The sequence below is a fragment of the Candidozyma pseudohaemuli genome (assembly GCF_003013735.1).
Source record: "Candidozyma pseudohaemuli strain B12108 chromosome Unknown scaffold00008, whole genome shotgun sequence".
NCBI lineage: Eukaryota > Fungi > Ascomycota > Pichiomycetes > Serinales > Metschnikowiaceae > Candidozyma > Candidozyma pseudohaemuli.
The window spans coordinates 180,608-206,554 of record NW_020194442.1 but is presented as its reverse complement, the minus strand read 5'-3'; the positions used below and the strand labels follow the sequence as shown (position 1 = coordinate 206,554).

At 48.1% G+C, this 25,947-nt stretch overlaps 4 protein-coding genes across 4 annotated transcripts; 2 read left to right on the top strand and 2 right to left on the bottom strand.

Moving 5' to 3' along the window:
• Positions 1 to 448: 448 nt before the first annotated feature.
• Positions 449 to 3,178, bottom strand: C7M61_003295 (OPT family small oligopeptide transporter; the record flags this gene model as incomplete). The annotated part of the gene is made up of 1 exon (XM_024858637.1): positions 449 to 3,178. One exon carries the CDS (start codon positions 3,176 to 3,178, stop codon positions 449 to 451), a length of 2,730 nt encoding a protein of 909 aa, XP_024713124.1.
• A 1,177-nt stretch (positions 3,179 to 4,355) lies between these two features.
• Positions 4,356 to 7,073, bottom strand: C7M61_003294 (OPT family small oligopeptide transporter; the record flags this gene model as incomplete). The annotated part of the gene is made up of 1 exon (XM_024858636.1): positions 4,356 to 7,073. One exon carries the CDS (start codon positions 7,071 to 7,073, stop codon positions 4,356 to 4,358), a length of 2,718 nt encoding a protein of 905 aa, XP_024713123.1.
• A 2,050-nt stretch (positions 7,074 to 9,123) lies between these two features.
• Positions 9,124 to 10,485, top strand: C7M61_003293 (uncharacterized protein; the record flags this gene model as incomplete). The annotated part of the gene is made up of 1 exon (XM_024858635.1): positions 9,124 to 10,485. One exon carries the CDS (start codon positions 9,124 to 9,126, stop codon positions 10,483 to 10,485), a length of 1,362 nt encoding a protein of 453 aa, XP_024713122.1.
• A 5,280-nt stretch (positions 10,486 to 15,765) lies between these two features.
• Positions 15,766 to 25,820, top strand: C7M61_003292 (uncharacterized protein; the record flags this gene model as incomplete). Its single annotated transcript, XM_024858634.1, has 2 exons — positions 15,766 to 19,011; positions 19,059 to 25,820. 2 exons carry the CDS (start codon positions 15,766 to 15,768, stop codon positions 25,818 to 25,820), a joined length of 10,008 nt encoding a protein of 3,335 aa, XP_024713121.1.
• Between the last annotated feature and the right edge of the window lie 127 nt (positions 25,821 to 25,947).

Genomic DNA, 25,947 nt, shown 5'->3' with positions numbered 1-25,947 from the left:
GAATTATACCCTTCTTTGCATATCCGGACTCGGCGAGCGGAATCTTCTACAGATGGCTGTCTAGCTAAAGGTGGTGGAATGGTATATTTGTGAATTCGGAAAATGACTCTCAAAATGACAAGGTGGGAGAGCAGGAAGTGACCCAAAAGTGTATCAAGTCACCCCGAGGCTCTTACCATTCGTACAGCAATCATCATTAAAAGCGTCTCATAACTAAAAACACAAAATGTGGATACGAGGCCATTGGTTCAGGAACAGTGCATCAACCCAATACCCCTTCTTCGTCACTATTGATGAATCCCACTGCAATCGGAGATCCATCACTCCATCCCGAACAAAACCCAGCTTTGTGGCTTAAGCGACCTATTGTGTTCCCAAACCGACACTGTTTACGAAATCACTCATCCTACTGCTCCCTTTCTGCTATACGTTATCATATTCATTACAATCATGGGAAGTTGCCCACACGAGGTCCAAAATAACCCTCGGGTGCCTCAAGAGTGGCGTTCAAACGGGCAGGTCCAATGTAATCGAGACCTTGCTTATTCACAGTGTTACCCCACCACACCACCAGCTTGGAGTGGTACTGAAGGGCAAAGAAAATGATGATACTGGAAAAGGCGATACCTGCGGTCAACCCACCAGCAAGAATGTAATTGTACTTGGCCCACCAGGCCTCGTACCGGCGCTTGATGTACGACATGAATGTCCAACTCACGTAAAGGCCTGGTGTGATGTAAGACAAGTTGTAAGGAGCCCACAAGATGAAGCCCTGGATGACAAGCACAGGGTGGAAGTACTTGACAAAGCTGTTTCTGTTGAAGTACTTCTTCAACAACACACATGGAATGACCAACAAAAAGCCGATCAAGAAGCACCACTGCAAAACGGGATAGAGCCCGCCAAACACCTTTTTGGGTCCAATCACACCCCAGAGAATAGAAGCAGAATAGAAGGTTCTCGACAGAGGACAGCTGAAGTTCTGTGACTGTCTAGGATCACAGTAGTCCTCGATGGTGTTGATTTGCAAGTTGAAGGTGCCCAACTGCACAAGGCAGTGGATGAAAACGGAGATCATCTGGAGACGGAAAAGCGATCTGGGTGGGATTCTCATGTAGTGTGCCTGTTTCTGGTTGGTGATGTAGTTCTCGGCCTGGCCATCAATGACATAACCGTAGGCCTTGACGAAGTTAAGACCCAAGCCATTTCCAGGGTTGGCGTAACCGTAAATCAACTCCACCAAAACGTTAAGGCCAAAGGAGTAGCCGGTCTGTGCGTAGAAGATACAGATGGGGATCAAGAATACAAAGTTGATACCCAAGGCAAAGAAAATCGACCACACTGGGGCCTGGGATGGGTAGATTTTGGCGGCTAAGATGGCAAGCACCAAGGAAATTACCAAGATAATCGTGAACCACCACTCCGGCACCTCCTTGTATTTAGCCATCGATCTGCTGAAGTTGTCGTTGTAACCATCGTAAGTGGAGGCTCTCTTGAGCTTGAACATTTTCAAGAACCCCTTGGTTGCAAATACGAGCTGTTTGAAGTTTGTGGCGCCAATGTAGAAAACGGTGAATGGATACAAGGCAAAGAAAGCGCCGTAAGAAACAAGCTGTGCAGCTGTGTAAAATGGAGGACCGACTTTTTGGTACTTCTCGTTGTCCAAGAGGTACTCGTCGTTCAAAATAGACGTCACAGCGTACCTCTCTCCAGTACGTGTGAACAAAGCATTCGAGTTGATTGGAAGATAGCCCGTCCACTTGTAGTTTGTCCACCAGATACCAATAATGCAGAACATGCCAATCACAGCTCCAATGTAGTAGTTCAAGGTTGTGAAGAACGGAAGGGCAAGAGGGGAGCTGTAAAGAATGATGTTGAAGTCGAAAGTAGTGATGGGATTGAGACCCAAACCGGATTGAGATCCGGTGATGGCAGCCAAATTGAAGTTGTTAGGAGCAATCCATGTAATCCAGTTAAACTTGGAGAGCGCCGTGAACAAGAAGTTGGGGATCCAGAAGTAAAGGAAAGATCCGGCGGTGACAATCAAGAAGAAGGAAAAACTGGAAATCTTCCAGCCGCTGATATTACTCTTCTTTTCTGGTTGACACAAGGCTCTGTTAAGGGCGACTGTAGGCAAGATACTTGGCCAGAGACAGTTGACAGGATACACAACGAACTTCCTGACAATACCGGCTAACCCGAAACCCATAAAACTGGTACTGAGGGTCAAAATAATCTGGTATCCGAAATCGACCCACTTGACACCGTAAAACTTGTCCAACTGGAGATTGTGAAGGTTGTAGGAGACATAAATCGTGCCACCACTGACAGAGTATGTAAGAGTGGCCAACATCTGCTCTTTGGCACTCCATGGTCCAGGATTCAAATTGAACTTCCACTTCCAGATTTTCACGTCCCAGGCGGGGAGGATCAATTCCAAAAGCTTACCACAAGGAAACATACAAAGCTGCACCACAGCGGTCGACAAACTGATACTGGGCATTCTCTCGGTGAAGAACTGGTTAATGAAGGATCCAATGACAGTCCACAAAAGACCGAGTACATAGACACGGAAAGTCTCGCAAGGCACTTGGTCGTCGAAAGGCTGGGCTACAGATCTCACCTCAGGGTAGATCGACCAGAAGGCAATGATACCGGCCTGCGTCTTGATTTGGAGATCCCAGTCAAAAATGGCAAAAGGGTCTGCCTTGTTGAAGGTTCCAGAAGCGTCAGTGGAAACTTCATCCAAGGATTCCACGGTTTGCTGGATCTCGGTCTTTTCTTCAGTCAGGCCTCTCTTTTTGGATGTGGAGACTCTTCCAGCCGTGTTGTAGTCCACGAGAGCTTTCATGAAGTCCAACCTAGCCATGCTAAGGTTCAAGTCTCCGTCGTGCTGGTCAAGCGCCTCGTTGATGATCTCCACTGCTTCTTCTGTGCTTAAAGAGGCGATCTTCTCCAACATGTAAGTGGCGTTGACTGGAAGGTCCTCAAAGGATTCGAGATGCTCGTAGCCTAGCTGCTGCAAAATATAAAACTTTTGGTCTGATGAAAACTGCTCCGCAACATCTCCAAGAGAAACAGCCTTTGACATGACCGCATTCAAGTCGAACTGGTGGCTTTCAGGTGCCAATCTTCCACTACTGACGACACTCACATGAGCGTCAACCTTTTCAGTCATTGGTGATGTTTCAAGAAAATGGCCATGACGCCTGGTTTTATAGTCTACATGTGCTCCTGTGGAAGGAGAACAAGGTCGGGGCGTTTCTTATCTCTCGTGGATTCCTTCAAGCCTTTCCCGGTTAAGCGCCACAGCGTTATCAATTTTCTTGGAAGAAAGTGGGGCAAGCTGGGTTGCAGCCGTTCAGAAACGAGGCTGGAGTGAAATCTCCTTGACAAGGGAAAACTCGATTTTGACATTTCTACGATTTCTCTGTGCTTTTTATGCTGTAACACCATCTTCAATCGCACGGCTGAAGCTGTGAGATTTAGCCAGATTATCCTATGCATCACCTCGAAAAGTAATCAACTACATCAGCTCTACGTACGTTTTACAAGCTCTGCGTATTCTTGAAACAGGACTGTGGAACTGCAATTCCATGACATGTGGCGGCATTGTTCATGTGTGGTTGCACCCCATGAGTTGAAATCCAGAGTAGAGGCTTCAACAATGCTCGAAATCAGCTTTCTCTGGAGATTTTCATTACACCGTAAGTGTGGCGTATCATCTATTGTCAGGGTCCCTAAACCCCAAGAAACTCATAAGGCGTTCAAATCTTTCAGGCAATCTAACCAATCGAAAAGCACCGCCAAGACTTTCGTCCTCAAAATATCCTGATATTTGTGACCACCACAAAACCGTGTGTTATCAGGGTACACCGGGTTGTACGGCTCTTGAGGCTGACGTGCCAAGACTTCGGTTGCGTGTCAAATATCCACGCTTTCAAAGCGCAAGTTGAGGGAAATAACCATTTTTGTTTCAAGATGACAATGCTTTTTTCCGCTTATGTGTTTAAAAATACATGGGTCGAAAATACCCCAGGTGTAATCCAGCCTAACTTTATGAGACATGCTTTTGTTTGACGCACTCACTATTGGCTTAGGCCATGCAGCATCTTGTCACCTGCTATTGTTCCCTTCGGCACTGTATGCCAAGACACACCGAGGGCTCAAAAAGTTGCCATTTTAACTGTGGAGAACGAAGCCGTGCATTATCATTCCGAGGATTTATCTTATCTTTCAGTGGGGTTAAAGCTTAAAAGGGTCTTCCGTCTACAAAATATTCGCTGACGACGAGTTTCATTTTTTATTATTAGGCTCATGAGAGCATCGTCATAGGCATTCTATAAGAGCAGCGTTTATGGGAAATTGCCAATTCTTGGGCCAAAGTAACCATCTGGTGCATCCAAGGTGACATTCAATCTTGAAGGTCCGATAGCATCAAGACCCAGGTCGTTGACATTGTTTCCCCACCAGTCAATGTACTTGGGGTGGTATTGCACAGCAAAGAAAATAATAATACCGGAAAAGGCAACACCACCACTCAAACCACCGGAAAGAATATAGTTATACTTGGTCCACCATGCCTGTTTCTTATTTCTGAGGTAGTACATGAAGGCAATGGACAAGTACAATCCGCCAGTGAAGTAGGATAAGTTGTAAGGAGCCCATTGGAGGAAACCCATGATAATAAGAACTGGATGGAAGTACCTGACAACCTTGTAATTTTTGAAGTACTTTTTAAGCAAGACGCATGGGAAAACCAACAAGAAACCAATGAGGAAGCACCACTGCAATACTGGATAAAGGCCACCAAAAACCTTCTTTGGACCAATAACACCCCACAACACAGAAGCAGAGTAAAATGTGGTAGCCGAAGGACAGGTGAACTTTTGGGCCTGCTTGGGACTGCAGTAATTTTCAATGGTTTTAATTTGCAAGTTGAACGTTCCCAAAGCGACAAAACAGTGAACAAACACCGAAATCATTTGAATACGGAAAAGCGCTCTTGGAGCAATTTTCAAGTAATGAGCTTGCTTTTGGTTGCCGACGTAGTTTTCAGCCTGTCCATCAATGACGTAACCCAAAGCCTTCACGAAGTTCAAACCCAAACCATTACCTGGCATAGCATAACCAACAATAAGTTCGACAAGCACATTAAGTCCAAAAGAGCTTCCTGTGGTTGCGTAAATGATACAAAGTGGGACCAAGAACACGAAATTAATACCCAAAGCGAAGAAAATGGTCCACACGGGTGCATCAGATGGGTAAAGCTTTGCAGCTAAAATGGCAAGCACCACGGAAATAACCAAAACGACGAGGAAGCACCACTCCGGAACCTCCTTGTATCTTGTCATGCATCTGCTGAATGGATCATTGAAGCCCTCGTAGGTTGAGGTTTTCCACAGCTTGAACATTTTTACAAAGCCCTTACCCGCGTGTTTGATCTGCTTGAAGTGCATGATAAACGTATAGAACACTGTGAATGGATAGAGAGCGAAGAATGCTCCATAAACAACAAGATTCGCAGCCGAGTAAAATGGGGGACCGACCTTTTGGTACTTCTCTTCATCGAGAAGTGAGTTCTCATTCAAAATAGCAGTAACGTGGTACCGTTCTCCAGTATTGGTGAACAAGGAGTTTGAGTTAATTGGGAGGTACCCAGTCCACTTGTAGTTGGAAAACCAAACACCAACGATACAGAACATAGCGATAACCATACCGATGTAATTGTTGATATAACTGAAGAATGGAATGTTCAATGGAAGGTTGAAATTCAAGATGTTCCAGTCGAAAGTGGGAACTGGATTGATTCCCAAACCGCTTTGATAGCCTGTAACGACAGCCAAGTTGAAATTGTTAGGAGCAATCCAAGTGAGCCAATTGAAGGTACTGAGCGCTGTAAACAAATAGTCTGGGACCCAGAACCAGATGAAAGAGCCCCAGAACGTGGCCATGAAGAACATAAAACTGGAGATGGTCCAACCGTTGATCTTACTCTTCTTCTCTGGCTGACACAACGCTCTGTTAAGTGCAATCGTTGGCAAGATACTAGGCCAGATACAGTTGACAGGGTAAATGACAAACTTTCTGATAAGACCAGCGAAACCAAAGCCCATAAAATTAGTTGCTAAGGTCAAAAGGACTTGATATCCGAAATCGACCCATTTGACACCATAGTAATTGTCCAACATAAGATTGTGTAAATTCCAGGAGACATAGATGGCACCGACACTGACAGAATAACAAAGGGTAGCCAACATTTGCTCCTTGTTGCTCCATGGACCAGGGTTCAAATTGAATTTCCATTTCCAGATCTTGATGTCCCAAGCAGGGAGCACATATTCCATGAGTTTTCCGCATGGAAAGAGGAAAAGCTGGACAACGGAGGTATCTAAAGTGATTTTAGGCTGTCTCTCGGAAAAGAATTGAATAACAAAGGACCCGATGATAGTCCAGATGAGACCCAAGAAATAGACACGAAAGGTTTCGCAAGGGATAGATGGGTCATCGAATGGCTGTGTAACCGATCTGACCTCAGGATAGATAGACCAAAAACCAATGATACCAGCCTCAGTTTTGGTCTGCAACTCCCAGTCAAAGATTTCACCTCCTTCTGAAAAGTTGTCGGAGCTCTCGTCGAGAGAGTATTCTGTTTGCTTCAAGTCGGATTTATCAAAGTTTTGACTGAGCTTTTCCTTGGTAGTAGGGACTCTGCCGTCATTGTGAAAGGCAAGCAAATGTTCCATGAGCTCAAACGTGTCTTGTTCGACGTTCAAATCTCCATCAAATTCATCAACGGACTCCTTGAGAATCTCAACAGCTTCATTGATGTCCAAACTTGCAATCTTCTCCAACATAAAAACCGCCTCTGGAGGCAAGTCATCAAGATCATTGAGATGGTTGTAACCAAGACGCTTCAAGATATAGAATTTTTGGTCGGTGGTGAAGTTCTCAGCCACATCTCCCATGGATAATGGGTTAGAAGTGATGGCGTTAAGATCGGCTTCATGGTCTTGGGCATTGTCCATTCCACCGCTTCTAATGCTGGCAAGAGCATTGAGTTTCTCTGCCATAATGTGAATTGGTCTACGTTGGAAATGATGGGCTAGAAAGGTGCTATTTATCGTCTACAGCAAACGCTGTATCAGATAAGCGTGAACGGCCGCTAAGGCGTTTGTTATCAGCTACATTTCACAGACCCCGTCGAACTCCGCATGAGCCGGCTCGAATATGAGAACAAAGTCTCTACGTGATAGTTGGAACAGAAATGAACGTTGGAGTCGTCAGATTTTGCCTGAATGTCAAATATTCTGGGCACCAGCTTTCCCAATTCGTTTAGAATGGATCTTGTTCGCCAAGACAGCTACCAGATCGAATAGCAGCGGTTGCAAATCTGCATGGCTGATAATCACCATGACTGAGACGTGGAAGAATGCAAAGGCGGCTAAATACCACGAGTTGCATCACCAGAAAGCCCTTCGGAATTATCACGATGCAGTTTCATTCTAGCGCCCGTGCGGTTATGGAATTGTAATTCCGATAAGATCATGAATCCTCGAGAACGAGATTAGTAGTATGTGATTTTCAATGGGTGCAAATCAGAGGATATCAAACAACAGAAGCCAAACGAGGACCCTTACTCTAGAAAAAAACCTGTCAAAATATTTTCTTGGGTGGAAAAGTTACACAAAAGTCCTATTCGGTAGACGCCCAGAAAAAAAAATAAGACTTCAGCGGCATCAGCGGTAACTATAGCCGCGAGTCTTATCAGAGGGTCCATAACCTGTCATATGCGAGGTCGTCTTGTCGCCAAGCCCTCGAATAATATGTCAAAAACGCACCGAACAATGACTGGTATTCATTGATAAGCTATAAAATTCACCTAACACTGAAGGTAGTTGTTCTCTCCTTAGTCTCTTTTGTTTCTGTACGCTTTCTATCGAACCGAAAAGGAGGCTTTATCAGACGCATCATAACTTAATTACAAGCACCAGTCCGCCTTTTCCGGCTACTAAGTCACATTTGACGTAAACGCCAAAAACAGCCATTGGTGCAATCGCCCAAATGGCGCCCTGATAAGATCATATGGCTGCATGCCTCTGGTAGCACGGCTCCAAGGGTGCCTTAGGGGTTATTCCATTCAGGCCGACACTGCAAAGTATTATTACTTTAAGCTTTGACGGAATTTACTGGACTACTTCTTTGAAATAAAGTTTCTTTTTCGCCAACGAATTTACTGAAAAGCCTTTTGTGGAGTTTCATGGTCAAATAAATTTCTCAATCGGCAAGATTGCCTTGCTGGCGGACGGGCTAATATGCCATCGGGTCTATCGAAATAAAAGGCGATCTTGTCGATGATTTGCTAATTGCTCACAAAATGGTGATTTCTCTGTTTGCTATTTCGCTGTAAGCATGGTCTACAGGTGGGGAAAAAGCAACACTTGTCTTATCGGCATGTTCGTGGTGTCATGGTTTGTAGATTTCCCGACCATGAAATTTCTTTTTTCTACTTCGTATGTGAGGTTCTTTTAGCGACTCATGGATTTTCCTTATCGCCTTCTAAGCCTCATAGTCGCCCAATGATAGCGCCGCACGAGCCACTCGATACATTTGAGACCATTTTCTGATTCGCTTGTTTTTGAGTGGGGAAATTTTTTGTGTCATCAAAAGTGGGCAAATTATTTTGACTTTCATGGCCTGGCGATTTTGTAACTCGACCAACGCCTCGTGTGTAAAAAGCACCAGATGCAGCTGTCGACCTTGGAATGCTTTCCGACAAGCGGTAAAGTTTCCATAATTTCTCGTTTTTCACACTTTTATCTTATTCTTGAAATCTGCTGCTATCTTATTCTACTTTGTGGGCATCTTTCTACTACTTACTGTACCGCAAGGAGGTATGGAACGCTATTTCTTCACTAAAGAGCACGCGCCTGCCTAAACTCAACTTTCAAACTCAAACCAATAAATCAGCATCCGAAATCAAATCACCTGATTTATTGCCACTTCGAAACATGTCTTTCTTTCTCTTGCTTTTCAAAAGTTCTATTCGTAACCGAGTCGGACCCACACCCTTACATCTCGGAGGCTCGGTTTTCAATCCTACCACTTAACCAAAGAACACCAATGTCTTATGTTAAGAAATCCGTTGCCTTCTTGCTTGTCACAGCATTAGTTGTGGCAGATGGCATGGACATGGATATGGGTGAGAAGGTGGAGTTCCACCCGGTCAATGCCGGCTCCAAAACGTTCCATTGGATCCTCACCTTGTTCTTGCTCTTGATCCTCCCGTCCATCTCTTCGGTTTTGGCTTTTGCCGAGGTTTTCCACTTGGCTTCGGTGCTTCACATCGTTGCTTTTGCATATTCGCTTTTTGAGTCGTTGTTCTTGGAGTTTCCCGATAATGTGGACAACCATGAGAACAGAACTTCCAAAGGTACAGGGTGGTTTTTGACCTGGGAGCTTGGTGTGACCGTGTTTCTTGGAACTTTGATCAATGGCTCCAACATTGTGATGAACAAGTTCTGGCCACAGAAGGCTGAAACGGCTTATCTGACCCCATCCAGAGTGGCCATTCGTGCCTACAAGACTTTGGCTTTTACATCTACATTGACCGGTTGGGTACGTGTTTGTATGGCTCCCGTGGCCCTTTTCGGGTTTTGCTACGGTAAGGCCACGGGTCAGTGTATTGCACACGGCATAATGGGGTCGTCCTTCATTCTATACGGCTTCGTATTGGCATGGGTGCTTATGGTGCCGTGGATCAGAAACCACCGCAGGCTCAATGGTGATCCCAACGTCAAAAGTCAGGAATTCTACGACTCCTCAATCATGTGCCTTTGGGGTATTGTGAACACTTTCACAGAGCACAGGTGGGGAAGAGAGGAGTGGAATCACGGCGACTACCAGCACACCTCCATGGGAATCATCTGGTGGTGTGGTGGTCTTCTAGGCATGTGGCTTTCTCGTAAAAACAACACAAGATCCGTCGTCCCTGCTTTGCTCTTGATCTACACCGGGTGGGCCATGTCTGAACACTCGCAGCATTTGGTGATCTCTACAAAAGTGCATGCTCTCTTTGGTCTTGTGCTCATGTCGGGCGGATTGTCGAGAATTATAGAGATCTGCTTTTTGCTTAAAGACAATGGTGCAAGCGACACAGGGAGTATTCTTGCGTTCCAGCACATTCCTCCCTTCAGTTTGGTGCTTTCGGGGATTCTTTTTATGTCGGCCAACGAGGAGCAGCTCAATCTCGTCCATGATCTCGGTGCCGACCACTCGTCCTACATTTTGGTGGTTAGCGGTGCTGGATTCTTGATCTATTTGTGGATGCAGATGCTTCTAACATTGTACTTGAGACTCGTTGGTTACGATGAGAACGGCGAGCTCACGAAATTTGATGGTTATGCAAACATTTCTGCCAACGACGTCGACAACTTTGAACTAGACGACTTGAGCGATGAGGACAATCAAGAGGTCACCCCATAAGGTTATGCTAAAAAATCGGTTGGCCATTTCAAAGAATCTATAATAGGATAGAGAGGATAGTGGTATATTCTTCACAATGGACATAGTATCTCGATTAAAATTCGACGTTTCATTCATATCCTGAGAGTAAATCAGCGTTAGGTAGTCCTATTGCAACTCTTATCACATTATATATAACGACACAAGAGCCTTATTGATACTTTGTCTTTCATGACTGTGTTTGATTGTTCTTATGAAACCTAATTCACCTGATACGTAGTAATATTGGGCAATTGAAGCCTCTCCTCATTTGTAAGCCCTCAAACCTCAGATGTGGTCACTGATGGACGATCCTGGAAGGGACTCAACCTCATTCTGAACATCGTTATTCTTTGGTTTAGCGTTTAAGAGTCTTCATAATCGTCATAGTCGCCAAAGGCAGCTTGCCTCAATTAGTAAACCATTCACTAGTTCTTCAATATTTCATACTTTGGAAGCTAGATATGATCGCCCTTCAGAGGGTTGCATGTTTGAATTTGGTATAGCGGCGTAATCAAAAAAAGTTAGTCAAAGGTATCAAAAAATGCTCGAAGGAGAAAGGCAGCGTTTTTTTTTTTTGGCACACGAGGCGGGGCGTGGCAACTTTACCTAATGACTGGTGTATTGTGATATAAGCGAAGTTCGGCGGCAAAATTGGTATATAAAATACTTTTGATAATGCACCGCGGTTAAAGTACTTTACACCTTGGGGGGTGTCGAGGGTTCTGACAGCCTTATGCGTAAAAAAGGGGAGATTTTCAGACTCGATGATTTTGATGATTCAATCTCATTTCATTCACACCTGGGAGATGGCGTCAATTTTTAGCTGTGGCTTGCTGTGGCTCTACCTATATCCGTTTTCTCGAGGTTTTGGCACATGTCAGCCAGCATAATTTGTTGGCTCCAACCACTATTTCCGAAAACAGGAAGGTAAGCTGGGAAATGTATTTTTGAAAAGAATAGGTTAGCTCTCTTAAAAGCTCTTATCGAAGACCATATAAGGTGCAGTGTTTTCTTATTTCTTGTATCCTAATTGGAACTTTTTAATTCATAATTCAGCTGCAGTCATTGGATTCAAAGCTTTATCACTTTTGGTCAAAGGGAGACTTCTGTAAATTCCAATTAGTTATCCTGACCATGATACTCGATAACACTCGTCTCTCTTGGTATTGAGACTCCACACTCCCATAAAGACAAAGGAGACAATTTATCAAATATGCAACTGGAAAAAAGCGAAGTACTTTTTCATGAGAAAGAGACCAATCAAGGATATTACCCACTAGACAGACCCTTGGACCCTAATTGGCTGTTCATAGCGCCCTAAATTAAATTGCACTTCTCATAAAACGAGAAAAATGAACGGTAAACTGTGCAAAGTTCCTATCAAAGATCTCTCGAAAACTTTCAAGTCTAATCTGCTTTTGATAATCTAATATGGGTCCATCAATTCATCTTTGGTGATCTATCACCTACTCTAAACCAGCCGGTTCTCATCCTGGGCTAGCCTCATAAAGTTCAAGCGATGGTGAGTGATGGCGTGTTTTTTGTGCTTATGAGACAATATTCATGCAGATACGATTTTTCACGCAATACCTAAGAAAGCTCAAAACGCTAGGTTGGCATTTGGGCAATCGTGTTCATGCTTGTCGATTTTCTTGGTTCTGCTGCTTAGTTCCAAGCTATTCGGTGGAATCTATCACGACATAATATGGCATCCACTTTCAAGGAGGAAGAGTTGGTGAATGATATTATGCTGCTTTCTTACCTCAAAAGCCCGCTCTTCACCGAGTCACTAATCTTACCGGGCACATTGCACTTTTAAATTTTGTGAAATCCAGCAGTAGCACATGTAATAGAAATATTCGTCCTCGGTGCCATATTTTGGTACCGTTGCCCAAATCTGTGTAAAGCAAGGAATTTCCATGGATCTATCAAACGGCCTGGTTGCAAATTCAGCTCAGCACATGCCTTGTAAACCTCCACTGCAACAATCGGCTATACCTGCAAAAGCCACAATAGATTCAACATGAGATCCCTCGCTTTGGCTCTTTATCGCCATGGTAACAGGTGAAAGCTCATAATCCTTCGACCCCACAGGTACTGAATTGCTTTTCTTGATTGGTGCCCAGATTCCGTGGGGCTAAATATAGGTGTGTAGATCGAAGCCCATCATTTTGGATCTCCGAAAGACAAATGCAAAACAGTGATTTTTGAGACAATAATATCAACGCCACACCACTGAGACAAGTATTGAAAAGGGACCCTCTGGACGTGTTTCAGGTGGAATTGGCCCGCTGCAATACATGTATGCCGTGCATGCTGTTCGGTCCAACAATAGGCCATTCGAGGCACTGTGACTGTTACTGCAGAACTACTGCAACGTCATCAGAAGCGCATGGGCCAGAAATGAAACACCACCCTGCTCCGCCTAGGCCATGAGATCTGGCTATTTAGATTTATCCGCGGATGATACGTCAACTGATGGTCTCGATGCGCTGAGAAGGGCTTTGACGTTGACAATACGAACGGAAAAGACAATGTATGCACGGAAAGTCCTTTGCATTGTTCTGGGTGGAAGTTAATTCCACGGAATGTGAAATGGGCATTCGTTTCATCGGTTCTGGAATGGGTGAGTTCTTGTAGCTGTCACGTTGAATTAGACAGAGGTTTTGTCTTTTGTTTCTTTTTTTTGTTTTGTTTCTTGTTTTTGTAAAAGTTTTCGACTTCTCCAACGTTTCTCTTTTTTACTTTTTCCAAATCAGCCTTTTGCTCAGGTTTCTAGAAATCGCTAGATGCGCGAGGGTTCTGAGAAATGGGTGCAAAAACGCGAGCGGAACAGAAAATGCAATTTACGAGCACCATCAAAAATAGTAGAAGCCACGGGGAGGAAGAAAGGTGAATCGGGTGAATCCAACGCAGGGCCACGAGCCACAATCGAGAAAGAAAGAAAGAAAAAAAATGAGCAGACAGTACCGAGAAAAGGAGAACTTGGGGGTGGGTATGGCCACCAGGCCAGCAGAGGCCAGCCGTTTCACTCCAAAAGCCGAAGCCACTGCTCGTAATGCCGACGGGATGGTCCGAGCCATCCACGGCTCCGTCCCAAAGTAGCATAGCGATGCGGCAGGTCATGAAGTAGAGGCATTCCAGAGATGGGCTGGTTGAAAAAACCACTCGCACCGATCGGAGCAGAGGTCGGCTTAGCCGGGCTAAGAGCGATTGGCAATTTTCGGCACTTGCAACTTCCGGCAATTGCAATCTCCGTTATTGACGACTGACGATCCCCAGGTTTCTCCAGATGGCCAAGTTCTTAGAGATTCTGCGGCGTTAGAGGAACATGCACCTGGCGAGGCCTCAGTTTCAGTGGCAGTATATTTTTTCCACCGGGCTGCCAAAGCGCAGTGATCAGCACGAAAAAATTACCTCCAGGCTGCGATCGCCGCCAAGCCAGTGGGGGGCTTTTGGCGTGGAAAAAGATGCGTAGAAGGAATTGAGAGGAATTGGGGAGTTGGGAATCGTGGATGGACGTTCAGGCCCCCCGCTTAGTCAGCGTGCCGCCACAAGGAGAACGCCCAGATAACGCTGCCTGATTGGAACGCTTGTCGAGGCGTTTGCGAGACAGTCCAAAAAAAAAAAAAAGGGCGAGATGCGTTTCTGGAAACTGCCCCAGTGCATGGAGGCGCGCGAGAAGAAGCCTGGTGCAGCATTCGAACGCTGTTTTGTGGCCGAAGCTTGCTTTGTGGTCAGGGGCCTGGAAAACCTTAAAGTTACAACAGATTTGTCCAAAGTGTTTGCAAGTTTCCGTAAACACCTGTCATCTCGCTTAGTGCTTCTGTGCAGCCAACGGTGGCCAGGGTGTTTCGGAAATGCACCACCCCTACTCCATCGAGGCCTGTGGGGCCCCTTTCCAGAGCCGTCCGAGGGTTAAAAGTTGCTCCTCGGCTGGCCAAGCGAGGCGGCATGCTCCAAGCGAGGCTTTAGACCGAGACGCAGCGGGCCGGATCGAAAAGATGGCGAATCCCAGAAAGCAGCGGCATCCGAGTCTCACACCGCAGTGTCTTGGAGTGGACTAAAGCGGCTCCAGTGCATGGCTGCTGGAGCGTGGCTGCGTGGGTAAATAACGCATGCAAAAGCTGGCGAGTCAAGTTGATGATTGCGAGAGCAAAAAAGTGGTTGGAAAAGCTTGGAAGCGGTGACGGAGAAACCACCAGGCCAAGTTCCGTCGGGTTTGTCAGGCTGGGACGCCCATTCCAATGTGCCTCGTTCTGTTCGATCAGCATGTCACCCCAAGCGCAGATCGCAGATTCTTCTTCGCTCAGATTAAAAAAATGATTAAAACCGGAACCACCCTCCACGACTCCGACCTGTGGACTTTGACGCCAAGCGTATGTAGTTCGGTAAAACGAGGGTGAGTTGCCTGCTTTCTCGTTTCTGCAACTGGCCACAGCTGGCAACCGTTGCTTGGGTCGCAGGAAACTAAAAAAAAAAAAAGGAATCGAAAATGGAAGGTGGCTGCGGCTGCACTGGACTGCCTGGGATGGTTTGGGAAATCCTGCTCGAGGTCACCAGGTGCTTGACTAATCCACGGCATGCACACACCTATACCGTAGCGATCATGTAAGGCGAGTTATCTAGAAAGCAAACATGGCTGGACGGGGAGGTACCAAGCTGTGGAGAGGGCAATTGCGCCTTTCAGGTGAGATTACTAACCGTTGCAAAAAATGGAAGAAAAATCAGTGAAGCCCTTGGCCCGCCATGCACGGCCTAACTCTTGGACTTCCGCTCAGGACAATGGCATTTTCCTCGGGCCGGCGGGGCCCCAGAAAAAAAGCGCTGTTTCGCGAAGCTTCGCTTTGCAAATTTACGAGGACGTGCAGGAGCTCTGTTTCTCCCGCCTTACACGTCCTCTGGCGTGATACGCATGTTGGCGCCGAATATCCTGAAACTCGCCGGAAGCCCAACCAGATCTCCAGCAACCTGTAGATGCCCTCTCATTCCAGCAAAAGAGCAGCCCGCAGAGGATCGGCCGCGCATGGGGGTACGTAGAACAGGGCGCTTGTGTGCAGGCCGCGCGTCCGCGTACGCCACATCCGTGCAGCGCACATGTCGCTTATGCATTTCACCACCGGCCGTATTTCACCAGGCCCTCACAGCAACCCTTTGGGGAATCCACCTGCTTAGTTCGCTTTCATGCGGCACTTCCCGAATATATAGAGTATTGTTCCTCAGCCACCTTCTCCGATTTCCTTTTTTTCTTCAACCCCAATGAGAGTATTCAGCCTCCGTGCGTGGTTTGCAACCGCCTACTACCTCGCTGCGGTATGGGCATTGACCATCACACAAGACACGGTGAGCGTTTCTCCCATCAGTTTACTGATCGGATCGCTCACAATCAACCCAGGCGTCTACTACTCCATCGTAAACAACGCCGCCACCGTAATTGCGGGAAACTTGAATAACCAGGGTGGTTTCTATGTCACCTCCGCAAACGGTTTGGCTGCGTCCGTCTCCATCGTGCTGGGTCTGATCAGAAACAGCGGAGACCTCGCCTTCAACTCCTTGAGATCCAGTATCGTGAGTACCTACAACTTGAACTCCATCTCCACCTTCTCCAACACCGGAGACATGTGGCTTGGTATCAGCGGGTACTCGTTGCTTTCTCCCATCACCCTTGGCTCGGCCACACTGTGGCTGAACTCGGGTAAAATCTACCTTAGTCAGAGCTCCGGCACCTCCTCCACGGTGACCATCTCCCAGACGCTTGGCTCCATCACCAACGACGGTACCATCTGTCTTGAGCGTTTGAGCTGGCTGCAAACCACCAGTATCAGCGGTTCCGGATGTATCAACGTCATGGACGATGCGCTGCTTCTGCTTCTCATCAGCCCCTGGAACGTCGCCAGTGCCCAGACCATCTACCTTTCGTCCGACACGTCGCAATTGTCGGTGCTTGGTTTGTCGCAGAGTATCACCGGTACCAAGACGTACAATGTGGTGGGTTTTGGTGACGGCAACAGTCTCCGTGTCAGCACCGGTTTCACCTCGTACAGCTACTCGGGCAGCACCTTGACGCTTTCCTTCTTTTTGGGTATCTTCAAGATCGCCTTCAACATTGGTACTGGCTACTCGTCCTCGGGATTCTCCACCAACGGTCTTCTCGGCGCTGGTACCCGAATCTCCTACTCTGGCGCCTACCCCGGCACGGTTCCGCAGATCTGTTACTGTGAGGATTTCCCTGAGCCCACCACGACGGAATTGCCTTCGTCGTCCACCGCTCCCAGCTCCTCCAGTTCTTCCACTGTGATAAGCTCTAGCTCTAGTGCCTCCAGCTCGGCTCCTGCTTCTAGTTCGACTCCTGCTTCTAGCTCCAGCTCTAGCTCAATTCCAGCTAGTTCCAGCTCCAGCTCAATTGCTGCTTCCAGTTCCAGTTCCAGCTCGGTTGCTGACACAGAATCCACATCTTCTAGTGCGACTGCTTCCAGCCCCAGTGCTTCTAGTACTGCTGCATCAAGTACCGCGCCAGAAAGCTCAGCTACTACCCCAGACTTTTCTGAGTTTTCCTCCACATGGACCACTACTGCTTCTGACGGCAGCGTTTCCACTGAATCTGGAATTGTGGTCGTGACGACCGACTCGGACGGCGCCTGGACCACCTCCACCTCCGTTTCCCCTGATCCTTACACCAGCTTCACCTCCACCTGGACCACCACCGATGCCAACGGCAACACCGTCACAGAAAGCGGCGTTGTTGTGGTCACCACCGACTCCGACGGCGCCTTGACCACGTCGACCTCCGAGTTTCCCTACGAGGGTCCCACCGAGTACACCTCCACGTGGACAACCACCGATTCTGATGGTAATCCAGTTACTGAATCCGGTGTTGTCATCGTTACTACTGATGCAGACGGCAGCTTGACGACCACCACGTCTGAGTTTGGCAGACCCACGGAGTTCACGTCCACGTGGACCACGACGGACGCCGACGGAAACCCCGAGACCGAGTCCGGTGTTGTGATTGTCACTACCGACTCTGATGGATCCTTGACTACCACCACCTCCGTGTTCCCACCTCCATATACCACGTTCACCACTACTTTCACTACTACTGATGCAAGTGGAAACCCGGAGACTGAGAGCGGTGTTGTAATCGTGACTACTGGTTCCGATGGTGCATTGACTACGACTACTTCAGTCATTCCACCACCTTACACAACCTTCACGACTACGTTCACTACCACCGATGCAAGTGGAAACCCGGAGACTGAGAGCGGTGTTGTAATCGTGACTACTGGTTCCGATGGTGCATTGACTACGACCACTTCTGTGATCCCACCACCTTACACAACCTTCACGACTACGTTCACCACTACCGATGCAAGTGGAAACCCGGAGACTGAGTCGGGCGTTGTGATTGTCACTACGGATTCTGACGGATCCTTGACGACAACTACGTCAGTGATTCCTCCTCCCTACACAACCTACACCACCACCTTCACCACTACCGATGCTAGCGGTAACCCCGAGACCGAATCGGGTGTGGTCGTTGTTACGACCGGCTCCGACGGCGCTTTGACCACCACCACGTCGGTCATTCCTCCCCCATACACCACATACACAAGCACCTGGACCACCACGAACGCTGATGGCGACAGTGAGACTGACTCTGGAGTAGTGATTGTGACTAGTGACGAGAACGGGTCTCTCACTACCACAACGTCCACCATTCCTCAGCCATACACCACTTTCACCACCACGTTTACTACAACAGATGCCAGTGGAAACCCCGAGACCGAGAGTGGTGTGGTGGTTGTGACGACTGACGAGAACGGTTCGTTGACTACCAGCACCTCGTTGATTCCTCAGCCTTTCACCACCTTTACCACCACATTCACTACCACTGATGCGGACGGTAATCCAGAGACTGAGTCGGGCGTTGTAGTAGTGACTACTGGTACTGACGGTGCATTGACCACCACTACTTCGGTGATTCCTCCTCCCTACACCACGTTCACTACCACCTTCACCACCACTGACGCTAGTGGCAATCCAGAGACCGAGTCGGGTGTTGTGGTTGTTACCACGGATGAAAACGGATCTTTGACGACCACCACGTCAATTATCCCTCCACCATACACCACCTTCACTACAACCTTCACGACAACCGATGCCAGCGGAAACCCAGAAACTGAGTCGGGTGTCGTCATCGTTACTACAGGTACGGATGGTGAGTTGACAACCACTACTTCGGTCATTCCACCACCATACACTACTTTCACCACCACTTTTACCACTACGGATGCCGAAGGTAACCCAGAGACCGAAAGCGGTGTTGTGATTGTGACCACAGATGAGAACGGATCCTTGACTACTACTACTTCAGTGATCCCTCCACCATACACTACTTTCACCACTACTTTTACCACCACTGACGCCAGCGGTAACCCTGAAACTGAATCGGGTGTCGTCATCGTTACTACAGGTACTGATGGTGCCTTGACTACAACGACTTCCGTTATTCCACCACCTTCACTACTACGGACGCCGAAGGTAACCCAGAGACTGAGAGTGGTGTGGTTGTTGTAACTACGGATGAGAACGGATCGTTGACGACAACCACCTCTGTTATCCCACCACCATACACCACTTATACGACCACCTTTACTACGTCGGACGCCAGTGGAAACCCAGAGACCGAATCTGGCGTGGTGATCGTCACAACTGGTTCTGATGGTGCATTAACCACCACTACGTCTGTGATCCCACCACCATATACCACTTTCACTACAACGTTTACTACGACCGATGCCAGTGGTAACCCAGAAACTGAATCGGGTGTTGTGATTGTCACTACCGATGAGAATGGCTCTTTGACTACCACAACCTCTGTGATTCCTCCACCATACACCACTTTTACTACGACATTCACAACTACTGATGCCAGTGGTAACCCTGAAACTGAAAGTGGCGTTGTGGTTGTCACGACTGGTTCTGATGGAGCTTTGACTACTACAACTTCTTTGATCCCACCACCATACACCACCTTCACGACAACCTTTACCACTAGTGACGCTAGCGGAAACCCCGAGACTGAATCGGGTGTCGTGGTTGTTACCACGGATGAAAACGGATCTTTGACCACGACTACTTCAGTTATTCCTCAGCCTTTTACTACTTTCACCACCACCTTCACTACGGCTGATGCCAGTGGAAACCCAGAGACCGAGTCAGGTGTTGTTATTGTGACTACCGGTACTGATGGAGCCTTGACTACAACCACTTCAATCATTCCTCCACCATATACCACGTTCACTACCACTTTCACGACTACCGATGCAAGTGGAAACCCTGAGACTGAAAGCGGCGTGGTCATTGTGACTACCGATTCCGAGGGTGCTTTGACTACAACAACGTCTATCATTCCTCAGCCATTCACTACTTTCACTACGACTTTCACTACCACCAATAGTGACGGAAACCCAGAAACGGATTCTGGTGTCGTCATTGTGACAACTGACGAGAACGGCTCATTGACTACCACGACTTCGATCATTCCTCAGCCATTCACCACTTTCACTTCTACGTGGACTACGGAGGATGCTGATGGTAATCCAGAGACTGCTTCAGGCGTGATCATCGTCACTACCGACTCAGACGGTGCTTTGTCCACCACCACTTCTACCATCCCTCCTCCATACACCACCTTCACCACCACATGGACAACAGATGATGCCGATGGAAACGAAGTGACTGAGTCAGGTGTTGTTGTGGTTACCACTGATTCCGACGGTGCTCTTTCGACAACCACCTCCACCATTCCTGCTCCTTACACCACTTTCACCACCACCTTCACTACGACCGATGCTAGTGGTAACCCGGAGACTGAATCTGGTGTCGTGGTTGTTACAACCGACGAGAATGGCTCTTTGACCACAACTACCTCGATCATTCCTCCTCCATACACCACTTTCACTACTACTTTCACTACCACTGATGCTAGTGGAAACCCTGAAACCGAAAGCGGTGTGGTTGTTGTTACTACCGATGAGAATGGATCATTGACCACTAGCACTTCCATTATTCCTGAGCCATTTACTACTTTCACTACCACCTGGACTACGGATGATGGAAATGGATCCCCAGTAACTGAGTCTGGTGTTGTCATTGTAACCACCAATTCGGACGGTTCTCTCGCAACTACAACTTCCACAATTGAGCCACCTTACACCACCTTCACCACGACATTTACTACCACTGATGCTGATGGTAACCCTGTGACTGAATCTGGTGTTGTCGTTGTCACTACAGATGAAAATGGTTCGTTGACTACCTCTACCTCGGTTATTCCAGAGGCTTTCACCACGTTCACCACAACCTGGACAACAACTGACTCCAACGGAGATGAGGAAACTGATTCCGGTGTTGTGATTGTGACGACTGATGCCGATGGTGCTTTGACCACAACGACTTCTGTTATTTCGGCCGAGGCTTCCAGCTCTGAAATTCCAGGCTACACCACCTTCACCACTACTTTCACAACCACTGATGCCAGCGGCAACCCAGAGACTGACACTGGGGTGGTTATTGTGACTACAGACTCGGACGGTGCTTTGTCAACCACCACTTCTGTGATCTCACCACCATACACCACTTTCACCACGACCTGGACTACTACTGACGCAAACGGTGACCCTGTGACCGACTCTGGTGTTGTGATAGTGACTGAAGATGACAATGGATCTTTGACTACTACAACTTCCACTTTGGCTGCAGCAGAGACAACTTTCACCACTACATGGACTACCACCGACTCCGATGGAAACCCTACTACTGAATCTGGTGTGGTGATCGTTGATACTGACTCCGCTGGTGTCTTGTCCACCACCACTTCCCAGTATGCTGACGCTGCCACCTCTGGTGCTCCATTGACCACTTTCACCACTACCTGGACCACCACCGATGCTGATGGAAACCCAGTTACCGAGTCTGGCGTTGTCATCGTTACCACCGATTCCGATGGTGCTTTGACTACTACAACTTCTGAGTTCCCAGAGTCCGGCCCAACTGAATTCACTACTACTTGGACTACTACCGACTCCAACGGTAACCCAGTTACCGAGTCTGGCGTTGTAATTGTCACTACTGATTCCGCAGGTTCGTTGACAACCACTACTTCCGAATTCCCTGAGTCCGTCCCAACCGAGTTCACTACTACTTGGACCACAACGGATGCTGACGGTAATCCAGTGACTGAATCCGGTGTTGTCATCGTTACTACTGATTCCGATGGATCCTTGGCCACAACCACCTCCCAGTACCCTGACGTTACTGACTACACCACCACCTGGACCACCACCGATGCTAATGGTAACCCAGTCACCGAATCTGGAGTCGTGATTGTTACCACTGATTCTGACGGTGCTTTCACCACTACCACTTCTCAGTTCCCTGATTCAGGTGCAACTCAGGTCACCACTACTTGGACTACTACTGATGCTAACGGCAATCCAGCTACCGAATCAGGTGTTGTGATCGTTACTACCGATGCTGATGGTGCTTTGACAACTACAACATCTCAGTTCCCTGACGCCGCCGAGTCTGAGTACACCACTACATGGACAACCACTGATTCAAACGGTAACCCAACAACCGAGTCTGGTGTGGTTATCGTCACAACCGATTCTAACGGCGCTTTGACGACTTCCACATCCCAATTCCCAGGTGTCGCAGAGACAGAATATACCACGACATGGACCACTACTGACAGCAATGGTAATCCAGTTACCGAATCCGGTGTTGTGATCGTCACTACTGATTCCGATGGTGCTTTGACTACCACTACCTCAGAGTTCCCAGAGTCTGGTCCAACTGAGTTTACCACTACTTGGACCACTACGGATGCTAACGGAAACCCTGTCACCGAGTCCGGTGTTGTAATTGTCACCACCGACTCTGATGGTTCCTTGACTACTACTACCTCAGAGTTCCCAGAATCTGGCCCAACTGAATTCACTACTACTTGGACTACTACCGACTCCAACGGTAACCCAGTTACTGAATCCGGTGTTGTCATCGTCACCACTGATTCTGATGGTGCATTGACTACTACAACCTCTCAGTTCCCAGACTCCGGTGCAACTGAAGTTACTACCACTTGGACTACTACTGATGCTAACGGAAATCCTGTCACTGAATCTGGTGTTGTGATCGTCACCACTGATTCTGATGGTGCTTTGACTACCACTACTTCCGAATTCCCTGAGTCTGGTCCAACCGAGTTTACTACTACCTGGACCACCACTGACTCTAACGGAAACCCAGTTACTGAATCCGGTGTTGTCATCGTTACCACCGATTCCGATGGTGCATTGACTACTACAACCTCTCAGTTCCCAGACTCCGGTGCAACTGAGGTTACTACCACTTGGACTACTACTGATGCTAACGGAAATCCTGTCACTGAATCTGGTGTTGTGATCGTCACCACTGATTCTGATGGATCCTTGACAACCACGACTTCTCAGTTCCCAGCCCTTACGGATTTCACCACGACATGGACTACCACTGACTCTAACGGCAACCCTGTGACTGAATCAGGTGTGGTTATTGTTACAACTGATTCTGATGGTGCCTTCACTACCACCACCTCTCAGTTCCCAGGTGCTGGAGTTACAGATGTCACCACGACATGGACCACCACAGATGCCAACGGAAACCCTGTTACCGAGTCCGGCGTCGTTATCGTCACCACTGATTCTGAGGGTTCTTTGACCACTACCACCTCCCAATTCCCTGGTGCTGAGGATTCTGAGTACACTACAACTTGGACTACTACCGATGCCAATGGCAACCCTGTTACCGAGTCTGGTGTTGTGATTGTGACCACTGATCCTAATGGTTCATTGACTACAACCACTTCTCAATTCCCTGCTGGTGCAACAGACTACACTACCACCTGGACCACCACAGATGCAAACGGCAACCCTGCTACTGAATCTGGAGTCGTTATCGTCACGACTGATGCTGATGGGTCATTGACCACCACCACTTCCCAGTTCCCAGACTCTGGAGTGTCCGATTACACTACCACATGGACCACTACTGACTCCAACGGTAATCCTGTTACAGAATCTGGCGTGGTTATTGTTACTACCGATTCCGACGGTGCCTTGACCACCACAACCTCGCAGTTCCCTGGTGCTGGTGCTGAAGATTCTGATTACACTACCACCTGGACTACTACAGACTCAAACGGCAACCCAGTCACTGAGTCTGGTGTCGTCATTGTGACAACTGATGCTGATGGTGCCGTGACTACCTCTACTTCGTTGTTCCCTGGCGAAGGTGAAACCGAGTACACAACAACCTGGACTTCCACCGACGCCAACGGTAACCCTGTCACTGAATCGGGCGTTGTTATCGTCACCACTGACTCAGAGGGCTCCTTGACAACAACCACATCGCAATTCGGCCAACCTGGTCAAACTGATGTCACCACTACCTGGACGACTACTGATGCCAATGGTAACGTGGAGACCGATTCTGGTGTTGTTATCGTGACCACCGACTCTGACGGAGCTTTGACTACTACAACCTCCAAGTTCCCAGGTGCTGGTGAGACCGAATTCACTACAACGTGGACCACCACTGACTCCAACGGAGACCCAGTTACTGAGTCTGGCGTTGTCATCGTTACCACTGATTCTAACGGTTTCTTGACCACCACCACTTCAGAGTTTGGCCAAGACGGTGAGACAGAGTACACTACCACTTGGACTACCACCGATGCCAATGGCAACCCTGCCACTGAATCCGGTGTCGTGATTGTCACCACTGACTCCAACGGTGATTTGACAACCACCACCTCCGGCTTTGGCGGTCCAACTGACTACACCACTACTTGGACCACTACGGATGCTGACGGAAACCCTGCTACTGAGTCTGGTGTCGTGATCGTCACCACCGATTCCGAAGGTTCGCTCACCACTACCACTTCTGAGTTCCCTAACTCCATTGCTCCTACTTCGTACGTCAGCACTTGGACTACGGACTCCGACGGCAGCCCCGTGACCGAATCTGGAGTAGTTATTGTCACTACTGACTCTGACGGCCAGTTGACGACTACCACATCTGCCTTCCCTGAAGGTACTCCAGACTTGACCAGTTTCCCAACCACCTGGACTACTACCGATGATAATGGTGACGTTGTTACCGACTCCGGCGTGGTTATTGTCACCACTGACTCAGAGGGCGAGTTGACCTCGTTCACCTCAGAATACCCTGCTGAGACCCCAGCCTTGACGAGCTACCCAACCACCTGGACTTCTACCGGCTCTGACGGCAGTGTCACCACTGAATCCGGTGTTGCTGTTGTGACAACCGACTCTGAGGGCTCCTTGACAACTTCGACGTCTGCTTATGATAACGCTCCATCCAGCGAGTACACCACTGCAGTTGTCACCACCGATGTCAACGGAGAAACCATCACCAAGACCGTTGTTGTATGCGAGACTACCGACTCCAACGGTGAGTTGACCACATCCACTTCTGATTACGTCACCGACGCCTCTCCATCCAGTGAGACCACCACAGTTGTTACAACTGACGTCAACGGCGAGACTATCAGCAAGACGGTTGTTGTCTGTGAAACCACCAACTCTAACGGTGAGTTGACCACAGTCACCTCTGTTCCACCAGTGACCACCACTTTCGTTTCCACCGATGAGGATGGAGCTGAATCCACCGTGACTGCTGCCATCCACGAGAGCACCGTCCACGGTACCGTGACTTACTACACCTCCATCTGTCCTGAGTCTTCTGCTCCAGGTGTGACTGAGGCTCCAGTTGTCACCGATGCTCCAGGTAAGTCTACTATTGCAGGCGAGTCTGTATCTACTGAAGCCACTGAGGCCGCTCCATCAGAGACTGCTGAAGGTACCACTGCTCCAGTGGAGACTGCCGTTGGTGGTACTACTGCCGCCGAGATTCCTGCTGACACTCCTGTCCAAACACCTGCTGCTGTTACCTCCAAGGCCGGCTCTACTACTGTTGCTGGAGATGCCACTGAGCCTACTACTGCTTCGCCAGAGGCACAGGGTCCAGCTCCAGAGGGCACTGCCGTCACCGAGTCTAACGCTGCCGGTGTCACTGAGGGTGTTGCATCTTCCAAGACATCGGGTGGCTACAACACTCTCGAGTCTATCTACACTTCTTTCAGCAGCAGTGAGCCAGAGGCTACTGTGTCTGCTTACGAGGCTGCTGCCTCCGTTCCAAGGGTGAGCCTCAAATGGTTGCTCCCACTTGCATTTTTCGCTATCGCTTAGAGGTGAACTTCACCATGCTTTCTTTCGTTCTACATGATTTTCTGGGATTTATTTCTTCGTTTATAATTTCGTTTTATACCCAATTAATAATTTATTTATGTGAGTGTAGGGATTTGGATTTGTTGAT